The following is a 16,871-nucleotide window of genomic DNA, read 5'->3' as shown; positions in this document are numbered from 1 at the left end:
ATTGTATTGTATTGTATTGTATTGTATTGTATTTGATTGCCAACATTTACATCCATGTAATGTGGACCTCACAATTTTTGTATCCGGTGCCACAATTACATTCATTACAGATATACCTTATACAGACGCTCTTATAATTTGACTTTAGACCCCATTTAAATTGATAATTATTTCTATCTTTAAAAACCTAACAGCTTGATTTAGATCATTAAAAAATTCTCACCTTTAAAAACTTAACAACTTGATTTAGATCATTAAAAAATTCTCACCTTTAAACACCTAACAGCTTGATTTAGATCATTAAAAAATTCTCACCTTTAAAAACCTAAAGCTTGATTTAGATCATTAAAAAATTCTCACCTTTAAAAACTTAACAACTTGATTTAGATCATTAAAAAATTCTCACCTTTAAAAACCTAACAGCTTGATTTAGATCATTAAAAAATTCTCAGCTTTAAAAACTTAACAACTTGATTTAGATCATTAAAACATTCTCACCTTTAAAAACCTAACAGCTTGATTTAGATCATTAAAAAATTCTCAGCTTTAAAAACTTAACAACTTGATTTAGATCATTAAAACATTCTCATCTTTAAAAACCTAACAGCTTGATTTAGATCATTAAAAAATTCTCACCTTTAAAAACTTAACAACTTGATTTAGATCATTAAAAAATTCTCACCTTTAAAAACTTAACAGCTTGATTTAGATCATTAAAAAATTCTCACCTTTAAAAACTTAACAGCTTGATTTAGATAATTAAAAAATTCTCACCTTTAAAAACTTAACAACTTCATTTAGATCATTAAAAAATTCTCACCTTTAAAAACCTAACAGCTTGATATAGATCATTAAAAATTCTCACCTTTAAAAACTTAACAACTTGATTTAGATCATTAAAAAATTCTCACCTTTAAAAACTTAACTTGATTTAGATCATTAAAAAATTCTCACCTTTAAAAACCTAAAGCTTGATTTAGATCATTAAAAAATTCTCACCTTTAAAAACCTAACAGCTTGATTTAGATCATCAAAAATTCTCACCTTTAAAAACTTAACAACTTGATTTAGATCATTAAAAAATTCTCACCTTTGAAAACTTAACAACTTGATTTAGATCATTAAAAAATTCTCACCTTTAAAAACCTAACAGCTTGATTTAGATCATTAAAAATTCTCACCTTTAAAAACTTAACAACTTGATTTAGATAATTAAAAAATTCTCACCTTTAAAAACTTAACAATTTGATTTAGATCATTAAAAAATTCTCACCTTTAAAAATTTAACGGCTTGATTTAGATCATTAAAAAATTCTCACCTTTAAAAACTTAACAACTTGATTTAGATCATTAAAAAATTCTCACCTTTAAAAGCTTAACAACTTGATTTAGATCATTAAAAAATTCTCACCTTTAAAAACTTAACAACTTGATTTAGATCATTAAAAAATTCTCACCTTTAAAAACTTAACAACTTGATTTAGATCATTAAAAAATTCTCACCTTTAAAAACTTAACAACTTGATTTAGATCATTAAAAAAAACACCTTTAAAAACTTAACAACTTGATTTAGATCATTAAAAAATTCTCACCTTTAAAACTTAACAACTTGGTTTAGATCATTAAAAAATTCTCACCTTTAAAAACTTAACTTGATTTAGATCATTCTATATTGCCACTTTTACGACTTTGTTCTTGATCTTCAGTACACTTATATCGAACACACACTGTTTCTGATAATACTTGTTACTAAAACACACTACACCATTGTCCAATATGCTCGTTATTATGTCTGTTTCATGTGTACCTTTCATTTGTCGATCTCACTAATTTTCTACATATTATACTACGCCATCCTAGCTAGGCTCCACCATCCATACGCCTTACCTATATAAATCTGATATATTTATGTTGAACTCAAGCAATTGAAGTGTTTGGTGTCCTTCTGAAAAGTACATTCAATTATTGTAATAAGCAAATATAGAGATAAAAAGGACAATTCAGTTTGGTGAATGTGTGGGGCATAACAGAACTTCCCCTTTAATCTGGGGGCTCTACACGAAATTTACAGGCAATTCTGGCCCATATCAAAATTAGAACTGTTATCATTCTTGCCAGTTGTGCTATTACCGAATATGAATTCCACTTTTAATTGTAATTCCCTGGCAGAGGGGAAGAGAAGGCCTGATGGCCTCACCTCTATCAGCTTAAATAAATGCTACCATAAAAAAGTGCTACTGTAAATAAATATTACTGCTGCTGCTACTGCTTTATGTGTAACTTATCTTAGTAATGGAATTTTTTGTAGTTCGAAGTTAACGGAAATAAAAAAATAAAAACGAAAACAAACTAATTCAACTGTCAACCAATCATACCAAGTAAAAGCAAACAGAATCAATCTAATCAAAACGGAATAAGTAAATAAATAAGTAAGAAAGTAAATAAAAAACAAAATAAAATAAATAACTGAATGCATAAATATAAAAATTAATAAGCGAATAATAGTACATTATGCAACGAGCCTATTGTGAATTTTATTAGTAACAACAATGTAATTTATTCGTCACAACAATAATTCCTTTCTACAATTCGCCTTAAACGCTCTCGTCAACATTTGGATTTTCACTCAACACAGTATTCGTTATAGCACTCCACTTACGGCAATGACAATTTACTTGGACTATTATGAACAACAATGAACTGTTAATCTTAACTACTATTTACAAAACACTATTTACAAATCAGAACTATCAGTTCTCAGTTCACAGTTCTTCTATCTCAGTCACTCGAGTTCACAGTATCTCGAACCACGGACCTTCAGAGACAGTTCACTGTACTCGAACTCAGGCCTTCGGCTGCTGACGCAGTTGCGGACGCACACTCGAGTCGAACTCCGGTACACAAGACTGGCTTCCTTGCTCTGGCTTTCTCACTGACTGAATAACTGAAAAACTGCTCGAGTTCGCTGGCGCTTCTTCTTTTATAGCAAAATCATAGTTGCGAGAAATTTCTACAGGTGTGTAGAGAATTATCTGGATATCTCCACTTCGACGCACTTCTGGAAGGGTCGAGAAGGTCCATTCCCCCTTACTCCGCATGCAGCAGTTGCGCGTGCACTCTCCCCTCGTCGCGTGGGCCTTTCCCCTCTCCGCTGCGCGCCGTCCCTCATGCTTCATGAAGCCCGCGCGATATGCTCTCTCTCGCGGGACTCTGGTCGTGAGTTCGAATCTCACGTCGCTGTCACACTATAATGGTAGTAATTAAGACGCGAGGATGTTTATGAAACGAGCGCAAGTTTCATACGACATTTTATGCTCGACCATATTTCTAACTTGAAATTATTCATAAGTATTCATGTTATTGTTATGTGAGTGAGTGCAATAGCCTACGTCATAAATTGTGAGATGTGCGCAGACGCTTGAGTATTCATTTTTTCCGGGAAACGAATGTCGACGACCTTGATATAATCTAGAGAGTAAGATAAACATTAGACTTGATATAACCTTGAAATTGAATTCGACATTGAAAAACGAGATGACAAATTGAATTTATTTGAATATTTTATTTATTTATCTAAAAGATAACAGCTCCCTGTATTAACAGGCTGCCACAGAGACAGAGTATATTGTGCAATAGGCAGTTGGAAGTATAAATAATATACATATGTTTAAGTTGAAGGGAGTCTGACAACAATGACAAGAAATGACTGAATAAATAAGTAGCTACTAATTAATTAGTTGAAGATCATTGTTGACCGTAGAGATGGTTGCGGAGTATAAATGTTGATCCTCTCAGAGCTGCAAGAACGATGTCATCAATTGCCTTCCTCTGTAGGCCGAAACGTTGTTACAATTAACGCTAATTATTATAGTAACAGAACATAACCTTCCGCGACAGTATTGGATTTCCAACCTCCGTGACGTTTCCATATTTGTCTTTCGATTGCATATCCGAGATCTTTTCATTAATAGTCTTCCTCGTATGTAATCGTGAAAACTTTGTAACTAATTCAACAGTCATAGCATAAATACACGTCAAAAAAATGACTTTCATACTCCATCGGCAAGTCTATCGTGCTATCAAAAAGGAGTGCGTTACAGTACATTCGAATAGTGAATGTATATATTTTAGTGTAAATACCAGACTGTAAAATTGGAAAAATCATATTAAAGAAATTACCCCCAAACTAAATTCAGCATGTTTTGCTATTAGATCTATGCAAAAGATAGTAAATATCAATACCATAAAAACAATGTACTTTACATACTTCCACTCAGTAATGATTTTTGGAATAATATTCTGGGGAAATTCCACAGATAGTAACAGTATATTCCTATTACAAAAAAGAGTAATTAGAATAATAGTAGGTGCCAAATCTTGGGAATCTTGTAGGACTGTTTTCAAAAAACTACAAATAATACCCATGGCTTGTCAGTATATCTTTTCATTAATCTTCCCCTTATGTAATCGTGAAAACTTTGTAACTAATTCAACAGTTCATAGCATAAATACACGTCAAAAAATGACTTTCATACTCCATCGGCAAGTCTATCATACTATCAAAAAGGAGTGCGTTATATGGCAGTAAAAATTTTTAATAGCCTCCCTATCGATATAAAAAATGAAACTCAAAACATAAAATTATTTAGGGCCAAATTAAAGAAGTACCTAATTTCTCACGCCTTCTATTCTGTAGGTGAATTCATGACATTCAATAACACTTCATGAAATTGATACTAAAACTATGTGTTGTACTAGTAGACTATATTGTAAATCTCGTCTATATATTTCATCTAGACTGTGACTATAAATTAAGATTTTATAATAGTATTAAGTTTTTTGATTTGTTCCATATTCTAGCTGTAAGCATGTATGAATACCATGGAATGTTAATAAATTCAATACAATACAATAATCGAAAACCTGAACTTTAATGAATAGGTGTACATTCATGACATGCATTAAAGGACTGCTACCATTTGTATAATTACTACATTTCGGCATGGTCGAGCATAAATAAATTAACTACATTTTACATTATTTATGAATAACTGCTAGACTAAAATACGAGCTTTATGAAGTTTTATATAAAAGAAGATATGCAGTTCCTTAGTGCCTTATTGGAGGAAGGCTGTAACTTCCCAAAGAAAGATAAAGAGGATCGGGAACAAAAGCAGATGGATAATAAAACCAATTACAAGTTATGTCTACTGAAATGCTTGATAAGATCAATGTAGTTAAAGTTTCCTTCAATTTTATACTTTCCGTGCTTGGTTAAAATAAGCAAATCTCTGTTATTGAACTCACTTCAGCATATTCCTGCAAGCGATGGAGAGAGTGATGGAGAAGAGCCCCGAGACTTTGGAGCTTCAGAATCCTGGCACATCCTACACGTTCTTCGTGCCAACAGATCAAGCTTTCAACCGATTGGGGGCGGCCCGTCTGGAGCGCATCATGGAGGACCCCACCTACCTCATCAAGGTGAGACAGCAATGGTGTTCTTTAACTTCAGCTCTATTCTTCATCTGCTAATCCTAGTGCCATCAGTCCAGAATGTTTTACATGCTTTAGTTCCACAACATGGGACATTAGAGTCGTTTCTCTTTTTAAGGGGACACTCAACTTAAAAACTGGAGAAAAAGTGTCATAGAAATGAAAAATTAAATTTCTACACTAATTCACGTGACAGAACTAAATCAATATGCAGAATTCTTCCCCTATGCATTGAGAAGTCACAGTCTAATGCACAAAGCCAAAAAATAAAAAAATGATAATTAAAAATGATATTTCAATTAATGATTGATTAAAAATTGAAATATATTTTTATTTTTAAAAGTATTGGATCTAATGAACTGAGATTTTGCATGTTACTTTCCATGTGTATATTAAACTTTTACTCCAAATTTGAAAAAGATTGGTCAAATAGGAAAAAACTTCCAAAATATAGTTGAGTGTCTCCTTAAGGCAGATGTATTAAAATAATTTCTATTATCCATTAAAATCTGAAGTCCACGGCCGACTTTGAACCTACGCAATACTAGGGTACACAGGCAACAATGGCAACAAATAGACCACGCACATCCTTTGGGGAGACCGAGACGTAGATGGGAAGATAATATTAAAATGGAGTTGAGGGAGGTGGGACATGATGATAGAGACTGGATTAATCTTGCTCACGATAGGGACCAATGACGGGCTTATGTGAGGGCGGCAATGGACCTCCGGGTTCCTTAAAAGCCAGTAAGTAAGTAAGTAATGATGATGATGATTATGATGATAATGATTATTATTATTATTATTATTATTATTATTATTATTATTATTATTATTATTATTATTATTATTATTATTATTAACAGCTGCAAGCACCCGGCGTTGTCCGGGTTTTCCTTTTTGCTTCTATTTTAAATTAAATCGGTTGTTAAACTTTTCGGAAATCTCGGAAACTCAACCATAGACAACCAAAACGAATTGTCTTTACTAAGCTTTCCTCGTCCTTAAAGATGAATCTTTAGTTATACTGTCATTTACATGAATGCCAGGGTTAACTCAATTTAAAACAGCTGTAGATCAGACACTGAAAAGACAAAATTTTTAATGTGCTTTACGTTCAATTGTTTATATATAATTATATATATATATATATATATATATATATATATATATATTTTCCCTGTTTATTTATTTATTTATTTATTTATTTATTTATTTATTTATTTATTTATTTATTTATTTATTTATTTATTTATTCTGGTATAGTTAAGATCATCAGGCCTTCCCTTCCACACCACCAGAAATGCAAAATAATAATAATAATAATAATAATAATAATAATAATAATAATAATAATGATAATAATAATAATAATAGAAAAAATCAAAGTATAAACAAAGTAAAACCAAACGAAAATACAGTCACACAAACTTTAAATGAGTTAGCATTGTCTTAAAGTTCAGCAAAACAAAAAAAACATCCCTCGGTCCTTATACGCCCACTTAGCGTTGTCTCAATGTTCTACAGATCTCACTTTTATCTCTGCCGATCAGTGTCCGTTAAATTTCAAGTGACTTATCTTATTCGTGGGCGTCAGCGTATTGAAAAGCATTACAATCTTTCTGCCGTCTCCTTTTCTCCCCACCGCAAATGTGACGTTGCACAGAGGCAGAGATAAAAATAACTGTAAGATCTGTACTTTGATCTGAAGCTGTGCTAACATACATTTCACGTAATTCCATGTCTATGTGTGCTTTCACTTGAACTCTAGAGACAGCTGACGATAAATAGGGAATTCCCTTGTTCCCAGTCTAAACCCATTGCGGTGACATCGTGAGTCAAAATTTATATCTTTATCTGTCGAATCAAAAATAAATATATGAATATAATTTAATTTATATTGTAAGAATTTTTACCTCTTGACTACTGTACGCTCGCTTATATCATACCCGGTTTTTTTTAATGTGACTAGAGAAATATCTCACAAATTCAGAACATGTCAATTATATTGTTTTTTATTTTATATAAAAAATAAAGGTATAAATAAATAAATAAATAAATAAATAAATAAAATTAATATAGAAAATAAATAAAGAAAATAATATAAATAAAAGTAAAGAAAGAACAAATAAAATAAATAAGAATAAGAATAAATAAATAAAATAAATAAAATAAAAGTATATATATAAAATAAATAAATAAATAATAGTTAATAAACGCACTATAGTATGCAGATATATGTTGATATGTAAAAGTAATTTCAAATACCTTACTTACTATAATAATCCCGGACAGCTGTATACTAGCAGAATTGGCGTGAGTGCGAAAACTCGCGGACCTGACATCTAGCGCAGAGGGATGGAATTACGCCCACATATACAAATATTAACATACCGTGATTCGGACTATTGTTTAAAACGTGAGTTACTAATGTGGAGTAATATATGAAACACTTCAGAAATGTTGAATAATATTGAATGTAAAATTATTATCTTATATCAAAGCTGCATATTATGAGAAATATTGCATACTTCATATTACTTTCCGTAATTAATTGTTACATATTTTTCTTTGGTTTACCGAGACAAAATCAATCTGATATTAGGAATGAATTTACAGTAATGTTATACGCATTGCTGACAACTGCAAAGATAAAATTGATAGTAATCTGATGCTTGTAATAATTAGTAAAGGCATGTGGACAACAATAAAACTTAATTTGATAAAATCTTAAAATCCAGTACATTTTAACTTCTATTTATTTATTAGGTCTAAATAAAAAAAACTAATTTGTATTTTTCTATCAACACAAAGACAAAGGAATTAATAATTAATAATAATTTATTTATTTAATCTGGCAGAGCTAAGGCCAGTAGGCCTTCTCTTCCGCCCAGCCAGACTCTAATTCTTAGTAAATACAATTGCTTACATAGTTATTACATTAATATCTAGATCATAAAACAACAAGAAAGTAAATAATAAAAACTGGATAACTAATGCTAGTGTGACAATAATAAACATTGGTAAGAAATAGTTATAATAATAATAATAATAATAATAATAATAATAATAATAATAATAATAATAATGAGATAATTTAGATAGATAATTTAGAATTAGGCCTACTAAAGAATGTTGTTGACTTACGTTTTATGAACTGTCGGAAATCGAAAGTACGATTTGGAGCAATTTGTAATGCTGCAATTGTCACAATTATAAACAGCACATATACACCCTGACATTTTAACACTAGTACTAATTCAAAAACTATTAACAAATTAACTAGCCCAGCAACAATATACATTGCAGTTGATTAAAGCTTGTTTCGCGAGTATCTCCAGGTAGGTAGCAGCACCATCGTCGTTCGCACTTAAAACTGCTAGATGTCCGGTATTATTATAGTAAGGTATTTGGTAATATGTTTCATCCTGCAGAGATAAAGGATTTTAAGTTTACGGTTTGGCGAAAAGTACAGAAAAACTGACACTGAGGATCGAATCTCTGACCTTCTGAATATTTTGATAGACACCATATTATAATACGCATGAAAAATGTTAAGATTATAACGAGAAGTAAATCACCAAGGTAACAGCATGAATATTCGATGTTATGATAGGAAGGAGAACTTCTGAAACTGACGTGGAGTTTAATGTGCGAGGGCGGAATTCTCAGTTTTGCCACAGAACGCCTTTGCTGCAACTCGCCTGACCATCACGGCAAAGGCAACCTCTTTCATCTCGTAATTAACGTCTCCAGACAGATCTGAGTTACGACTCCATCGTTATAATGGCCTCATTCTTAGAAAAGCTTATTGACTTCTCTTCTGAAGTAGATGAAGTTACTTACCGTTAAGTAGATAGAGCGAGGCCATGTAATATTTATTCTACATAAAGCTTAATTGTCTTACAATTTATGTGCATTGTTTTGATTTGTAATAATGTAAATGGCAGCGAATAGACTAGATTTTCTGTTTTACCAAACAGTATCTACAACATAGGTTACAGACATTCCGGTGTCTATCTCTCAGCAATAGTATAATGAAAAAAAAAAAAAAAAAAAAAAGATGACGCATAATTTACGTATCATTATGCGTGTTACGTACTTTGTAAGAATTCAGTTCCTTTCTTTGCCAGGCTAGGAATTTCATTACAGTTCACAGTTTGTTTTCTTGAATTATTATTCAAAACGCGCACGCACGCACGCGCACATACACACATGAATCGTTTATTTTAGAAAGGGCAAAAAGTCATATTTTCCAAATTTTACAATGATGATAATAATAATAATAAATTTAGCTTCCCTTATGAAAAGTTTGCCAGATTTGACAAAGCGTATCTATATATATAATTTGAATTGGCAATGGAAATTACGGGAAAACGGCTGAACGGATTTTAATAAATGATCCCTCATTTTGAAGCTTGGAACTCAAAGTTTTTCAGAAAAATAGCAGTTTTCAGTGAAATGTCAATTTTTCAACATAATTTTCCTATTTTCCAAAATCCATCTGTCGTCAGTTTTGAGAACTAGCTAATTGCATTTCAGAATAAAACAAAACAAACACTACAGTAAACAATATTACACGAAGGTCATGAACTGCAAGAATGATGACATATTTAGACCTCAAATTAAATTGGTTATTAAAAACTTAACTTACTAAAAATAATTTACAGGTTCGATTCTGTGGTGTGTAATTTTCTGGATACAGTGGTGTATTGGATATTAAAATCTACAAAACTTGGGGTGGTTTGATGACATTATTACCATTAGAAATGAAATATTATTGTAGTTAATGCCATGATGTGACTATTTTTCATTAATTATACATATTAATGCTATATTGATGATATGAAAGTGAAACGTTTTGGAGTTATATAAGTAGATGTAGAGAATAACAAATTAGATTTTGATTTCTATATTTTACTGAGTGGCGGCTATATAGTATATGTTTCATTATTATGAAAGCAAATAACTTTTTGAGAATGTCTGCTATTCTTCATTGAAAATAAATCTGAAAAATGTTTATTTGAACATCTAATGAACTCAGTTTGCAGTATTTGCTGCACAAGCCACTAGTTACATATAATTTGGAAACACACCTAAAAGGTGAAATGATATGCATTTGAAACGGTTAGGGAATCGAATATACAAAATGACAGAAAAATTTACACCTAAGTAGGGTTTGTGCTCATTTACAGTTAAGAAAGGGGGATCAGATATACCACGAGAAAAAAAAATAGTAATAATAATAATAATAATAATAATAATAATAATAATAATAATAATAATAATCTAATATGTTTTAATGATTTTCTAAAATGTTGTAATTTCCTTCAAGCAAATAAACTTGCAAACTATCAAATATCATTAGCCATTTAATGTTTTTCCTCCACTGTTCTTGTTAAAGTATATTGTGTAATTTTATACATTATTTTTATTCGCCGTTAACCATATTTACCTTACGAGTGTAGGCTTATAATAACTTCCCAATTTAAATGTAAATGTTTGGTTATTTTCTATTCCAGACAATCAAGAACCATGTTGTGGAAAACATGATAGCGTCAGAGTCCTTCAAACCGGATCTGTACTATGATATACAAACTAGACAAGACGTTGTGGACGTCGTGAGGAAAAATGGCAAGTTAAAGGTAAAAACGAGTGTTTATATTTATACACATGTCATGTGTTGACCACTATAAAACGGTGCACAGATTTCTATGGAAAAATAGTTTATTGGACAAAAAAGATGCAAATTATTCATTTGAACTGAATCCTCTATTTACCACCTGCTTGAACGCAATCTGATGGCTGCTTACACTCCCTTCTCGTAAGACCATTCTAACAATGCTTTTGCTGAAATGGTATGTGGCAGCACCAAATATAGCCTACTATCACAGTCTACTATATACAGTCACGAAGCTTGGGATGATTGTTTGCATTTCTCGCGATAGTTGCTAGCCGCTTGGAGAGCTGTGAGTACTAGGAACAATAGACTGTGTCACTGCCATCGTGGTCTAATACAGGCCGTAAGGCAGACCATGTGACTCGCTTAACCCGATCGCGAAGGGCGGCGTTTCAACCATATAAATTAATTGGAATGCATAAAGAGTAACATATATTTCTCTAAAATGTAGTGTAATTGCATCAATAAAATTTAAAACAATGATTAGGAGACACTTCAGACATAATTCACTTGCGAGTTAAGGTGTAATATTATTTTTGGTGTGAAAATTACGTTGTTCGTATGTGTAATACCTGCCTTTATTTGGATTAAATATTGCGAAATTCTTGTACATTCATTTATGCAGGATTCAATAATTTTCAGTTCCACCGCACGGATATTTTGATATATTGAAATTATAGGTTATGTTTACTGTACCAATACTTCAATATTGGCATTTATACATTATAATTAAGCGTAAAGTTACGTGTGATAACTTGTAAATGCAATTTGTCTCTATTTCAGTTGTATTTATTCCTTTCTTACGGTACTCCAATCTGAAGTCTGATTAATGTACTATGTTAGCAGGCAAATCTAGCGCAGAGGTAGTTCCTTTGTACTAATACTCCTTGCATATACGGATTTATGACAGGTTAGGTTTTGTTATACGATCACCAGCACCTCCACAAAAAATCTCTTATAAATTCAACGATTTTCACTTCCGAAATCGCAGGAACTACCTCAGCGCTAGTTCACCGCTTTATGAGTGCTGCCTTATTGGCCTTCGAACACTTGACTATATTGAAATACGGTAACCTCACAGCGCTGTTACTAGAGCAACTATGGGTTATTATTTATATTCCTATATTTGCAATTATACATTATAATTAAGCATAATGTCATGTATAATACGCCGCACATTCAATTTGTCTGATTTTAATACTACAATCGAGTACGTACTGAATTATTGTATTTATCTACTTCCTAAGAGACGAAGTAACACAATCGTACGTACACTTTTTTATTTTATTTTTTTATTGGGTTATTTTACGACGCTGTATCAACATCCAGGTTATTTAGCGTCTGAATGAGATGAAGGGGATAATGCTGGTGAAATGAGTTCGGGGTCCAGCACCGAAAGTTACCCAGCATTTGCTCGTATTGGGTTGAGGGAAAACCCCGGAAAAACCTCAACCAGGTAACTTGCCCCGACCGGGATTCGAACCCGGGCCACCTGGTTTCGCAGCCAGACGCGCTGACCGTTACTCCACAGGTGTGGACTCGTACGTACACTAATTTCATAGGAGTGGCATGGTAAATTTTCTATCTACAATTAAGGAAGGTAGATGTGCTAAATTAAAATCACAATATAAATTATTTTTTATCATACCTCAAAATAGCTTCAATTCTAAACTTAAAACGTTGATGCGAATAGATTATGTTAAGTAACATGTAAAATTCTCTTCACATTAAAATAATACAGTTTTGTAATTATTTCTGCAACAAATTATGCAATAAGAAGTAAACGGAACTTATGGACACATTACACTAAATAAAACTTAGCTATGATACGCAATAAAGTTATAATATAATATTTCACTGAGCTCCATATACTGAAATAGAAAACCCGAACATATATTACGGCCTGGTCTAGATCGAAAAGGCATTGACTGTGCCGTATCTCGCATTGTTGTGAACAGTTGTGTAAACTGTGAAATGTTGGTTATCGGTTGTAATAACTGTAAATGGCTAAAATACAATAATTTGAGTAATAATATGGGACAAGGACGTTTGTTGCACTTTAAATTCTAAGAAAAAGAGGTCAGAGTTATCCTTCTGAAAGATCCAGGAAGATGAGTTTATAAAATATAATATATACTTTATGAAAATAATATATAAACCTTATGTATTTCGTATTTAAATAGTGGAAGGAAGGTGTTAATTTTTCAAAAGAACACGATATCAAAAGTACAATACATTTTATCGTCTGCTAGGGAAAGAGTCTGTGATGAGATAGTAGCGACCCTGGTGGCTAGCAACTATGTATGGATGCATATTTCAACTGTCTATGTTTGAATATTTAGTAAGTATTGAGCTTCGCAACTGTATATACTAAACTATGGTTACACGATGTGCAAGGTTTTCGCCTGCTCTATCCATATCGTGCTTAAGGTTATTGTGCATTCACTGAATTACTTGCAACACTTACAGGTGAACGATGCTACGATGACTAGCTGTGATATCCTCAACACGAATGGGGTGATCCATGTGATCAACAAGGTCCTGCTTCCAGATCAACACATCGACGGCTGATGTGATCTGGCAGTTACATTCCTTCAGTCACATGAAAGAAGAGTAGAATTACTATTCGTTCAAGTTCCAGTTTCTCCATACTAGTGTACCGTTAGTAAATGTCGCTACATCTTAGGTTATTATTTAAGTAAATATTTTGTACAATTGAAAGGTAACGCTTGTAGAATAGCAGACGTCAGAACCAATCTATCATGTTGAGCATGTACTTATTTTGTATTCTGAAAGACGATTGTTGATAGTAAAGTGGTAATGTTATTTACACCCAACTCAAATGTTTATCTTGTAGAAAATGCCATTGATAATATATTAATAAAAATATAAGTGTTATCAGGTTTATTTTTAAGGAAATGCTTATTGTTTACTTTATGTATTGTCCAATAGTAGAAAGACAATATGTATTGATACGAATTATATCAGTTAATAGTGAGAAATATAATTTAAGAGGGATCAGAAAAATGTTAACGCTCAAGTAACTATAAAATTATTGTATGCTTGTCCTCAAATATTAAGCCAACACTCTTCTTCAAAATAAAATGCGAAATTATTGATACTATTCTATGTTTGTATCTATATGATTATTTTAAATATTCAATACAATAGGAATTTCAGCTTCGTAATGCTAATTTTAATTAAATATAACAGTATTTTGCAATTAGAGACTCATATACAAGCGGAGATGATAATCTTTAGCCCACCAGAAACAAAAATATAGGATTTAGGGCCGTATTCATAAACGAGACTTTGGATGAAGACTTCCCAAAGTCGACTTTCGTAGTAAAGTTTAACTTTGTTAAAAGTCCTATCCATAGACAATACTTCTGAGACTCTGACTTTGACTTCGGTAAGTCGAGATTTATCGATCTTGTTCTAATGTTGGCAATCACAATCACTGCCTTCTAAAGGAATTAAATTGATATCTAGTTGAAATAGAGTAGGCATTGCCACAATCAAAGCAATCTTTTGAGACAAATCAATTAAACAATTGAACATCGGTACATGTTAAGCGATTGTTAGCCGTTCTTGCAGCTTTACATAAGAATATTAATAGTGTGAAACTAACGTAAGTAAAAAAATTCACATTTTTAGATCTTTACACCAATCGTTAATAATTCGTTGTTCTATTTGGTCACAAAAAATCGTAACTCAGTTCCGAACAATCTTGTACTCTTATGTAATACAATAAAATTCCTAACTACAAAACATGATGGTATAGTATTGTCTGTTAAGAATTTTGTTGTGAATAAAACATCGATTGTAATTACGTTAAGTTCACATTAAGCTCTCGAATTATTTCATTATAAAATAATTTTATTCTGAAGATACGGAAGATAAGAAGATGCCACCAATGACAGACTATGAAAGAGATTATTATCCTGCTGGCAGTTGGCAGAGTTACTCCCTGTATGTCTGCAGAAACTATTTGAAAATTATCTGAAATCAATATGCAGAAAACATTATTATGACGACTACAGTATTAAAAATTAGCTGCATATCCAACTGTATAACACATTCTTTATAGAATTAAATAGTCAAATCAATATCAATCCTTATCTCTAGCGTAAAATAGCGATGAAATAATAAGTTGAATTATTGGTGGAATAGATAATCCTTTTTGATTATTTTTCATTAATGAATGTTGAAACATGACGAAGATATCTAATACAGTCTGTTAGTCAAATCTGTACCTTGATTTGAATTTGTTATCTGTGTCTAATAATACGGTAAGGAACATGAGCAGTTTTAATAATCTCCTGGATGTCTTCAATATTCTCGGCAAATTCAACAATTTCCCAAATATATCAGCCATTTTCCTTATGTCCACGAACGAAAGTCAAAGTCAAAGTCTAGATTTTCGGCGACTTCGAAGTGAAGTCACGATTGAAGTTTACTTTCGTCAAAATGTCGACTGTGAATAGGAAAATGGTGACTTTGTACTTTCCAAAGTCAACTTTGCTCCAAAGTTTCGTCTATGAATAAGACCCTAAATAATAATAATAATAATAATAATAATAATAATAATAATAATAATAATAATAATAATAATAATAATAATAATAATAATAATAACAACAACAACAATTTATTGCTAGAAAAAAATAGATATTGGTTTCCTTTATAAAAAATCACTCTAGCACCCCCAGAGTATAGGCTATACTCGTGCTCATGTTCCACAATAAACACCTTCTGCTCTTTTGTGACAACCATAATTTATTGCAGAAATCAACACTGCAGAAATCAACACAACACTGAATTCACAATATGTCAAACTATTGAATAAAATAAATAAATACTTCGTTGCTATTGAAACGTGGACTGCAGTTGAGCGATAATTTCAGTACTGTTTGTTTTGGTGTATAATTATCATATTTTATAAATCATTAATAGAATACATAGTAAATATACTACACTCAATAATAATATCTAGCATAAAGAACTGCAACGCTTAAAAGATTAATTTGGAACCCGAGGTGAGCTGCATTTCGTCTGTGGGCTGTAGCTTACGACAATGAGTGAAAAGCTGCCAAACGCTCCTCTTTCTCGCACACTCCAGTTTGACTTGGGGGATTAAAAAATGTCAGAAAGACTACGGAAGCTATTGGCCAATCTATACTAATAATAAATCTGTAGCCAAAATTTTTCTGGTAATTTTCGATTTCCCAAAAATAATTGGTCCTAACATATATAATTAACCACCCTGAAACCGAAAATCGCTTTTTTGATATTTTTGTTTGTATGTCTGTCTGTATGTTTGTTACCTTTTCACGCGATAATGGCTGAACGGATTTCGATGAAAATTGGAATATAAATTAAGTTCGTTGTAACTTAGATTTTAGGCTATATGGCATTCAAAATACGTTATTTAAAAGGGGGGTTATAAGGAAGTCTGAATTAAATAAATCGAAATATCTCGCTTATTATTGATTTTTGTGAAAAATGTTACATAACAAAAGTTTCTTTAAAAATGATTTCTGATAAGCTTTCATTCTTTGAAACATTTTGATAGGACTGATATTTAATGAGATAAATGAGTTTTAAAATTAAAATAACTGCCATCTAAGGCGGTGTATTGAAATAAAAAACAAATGACTTCGTCTATAAGGGGACTTGCACACAACAATCGAAAGC

The 16,871-nt window shown here is 31.7% G+C and overlaps 1 protein-coding gene across 1 annotated transcript in view; it reads left to right on the top strand.

Annotated features, from left to right (window-relative positions):
* LOC138709626 (transforming growth factor-beta-induced protein ig-h3-like) overlaps positions 1 to 14,076 on the top strand; it is a 168,192-nt gene extending 154,116 nt beyond the window's left edge. The window contains exons 12-14 of the mRNA XM_069840530.1: positions 5,314 to 5,482; positions 11,017 to 11,139; positions 13,644 to 14,076. Of these exons, the coding sequence (XP_069696631.1) occupies positions 5,314 to 5,482; positions 11,017 to 11,139; positions 13,644 to 13,745 (394 nt within the window). The 3' untranslated portion in view covers positions 13,746 to 14,076. The remainder of the gene's footprint in view (positions 1 to 5,313; positions 5,483 to 11,016; positions 11,140 to 13,643) is intronic.
* The last annotated feature ends 2,795 nt before the right edge of the window (positions 14,077 to 16,871 follow it).

Source organism: Periplaneta americana, chromosome 11, assembly GCF_040183065.1.
Source record: "Periplaneta americana isolate PAMFEO1 chromosome 11, P.americana_PAMFEO1_priV1, whole genome shotgun sequence".
In the NCBI taxonomy this organism is placed as follows: Eukaryota; Metazoa; Arthropoda; class Insecta; order Blattodea; family Blattidae; genus Periplaneta; species Periplaneta americana.
Note: the sequence above shows the minus strand (reverse complement) of the source record. Positions and strands in the feature narration are given on the sequence as shown.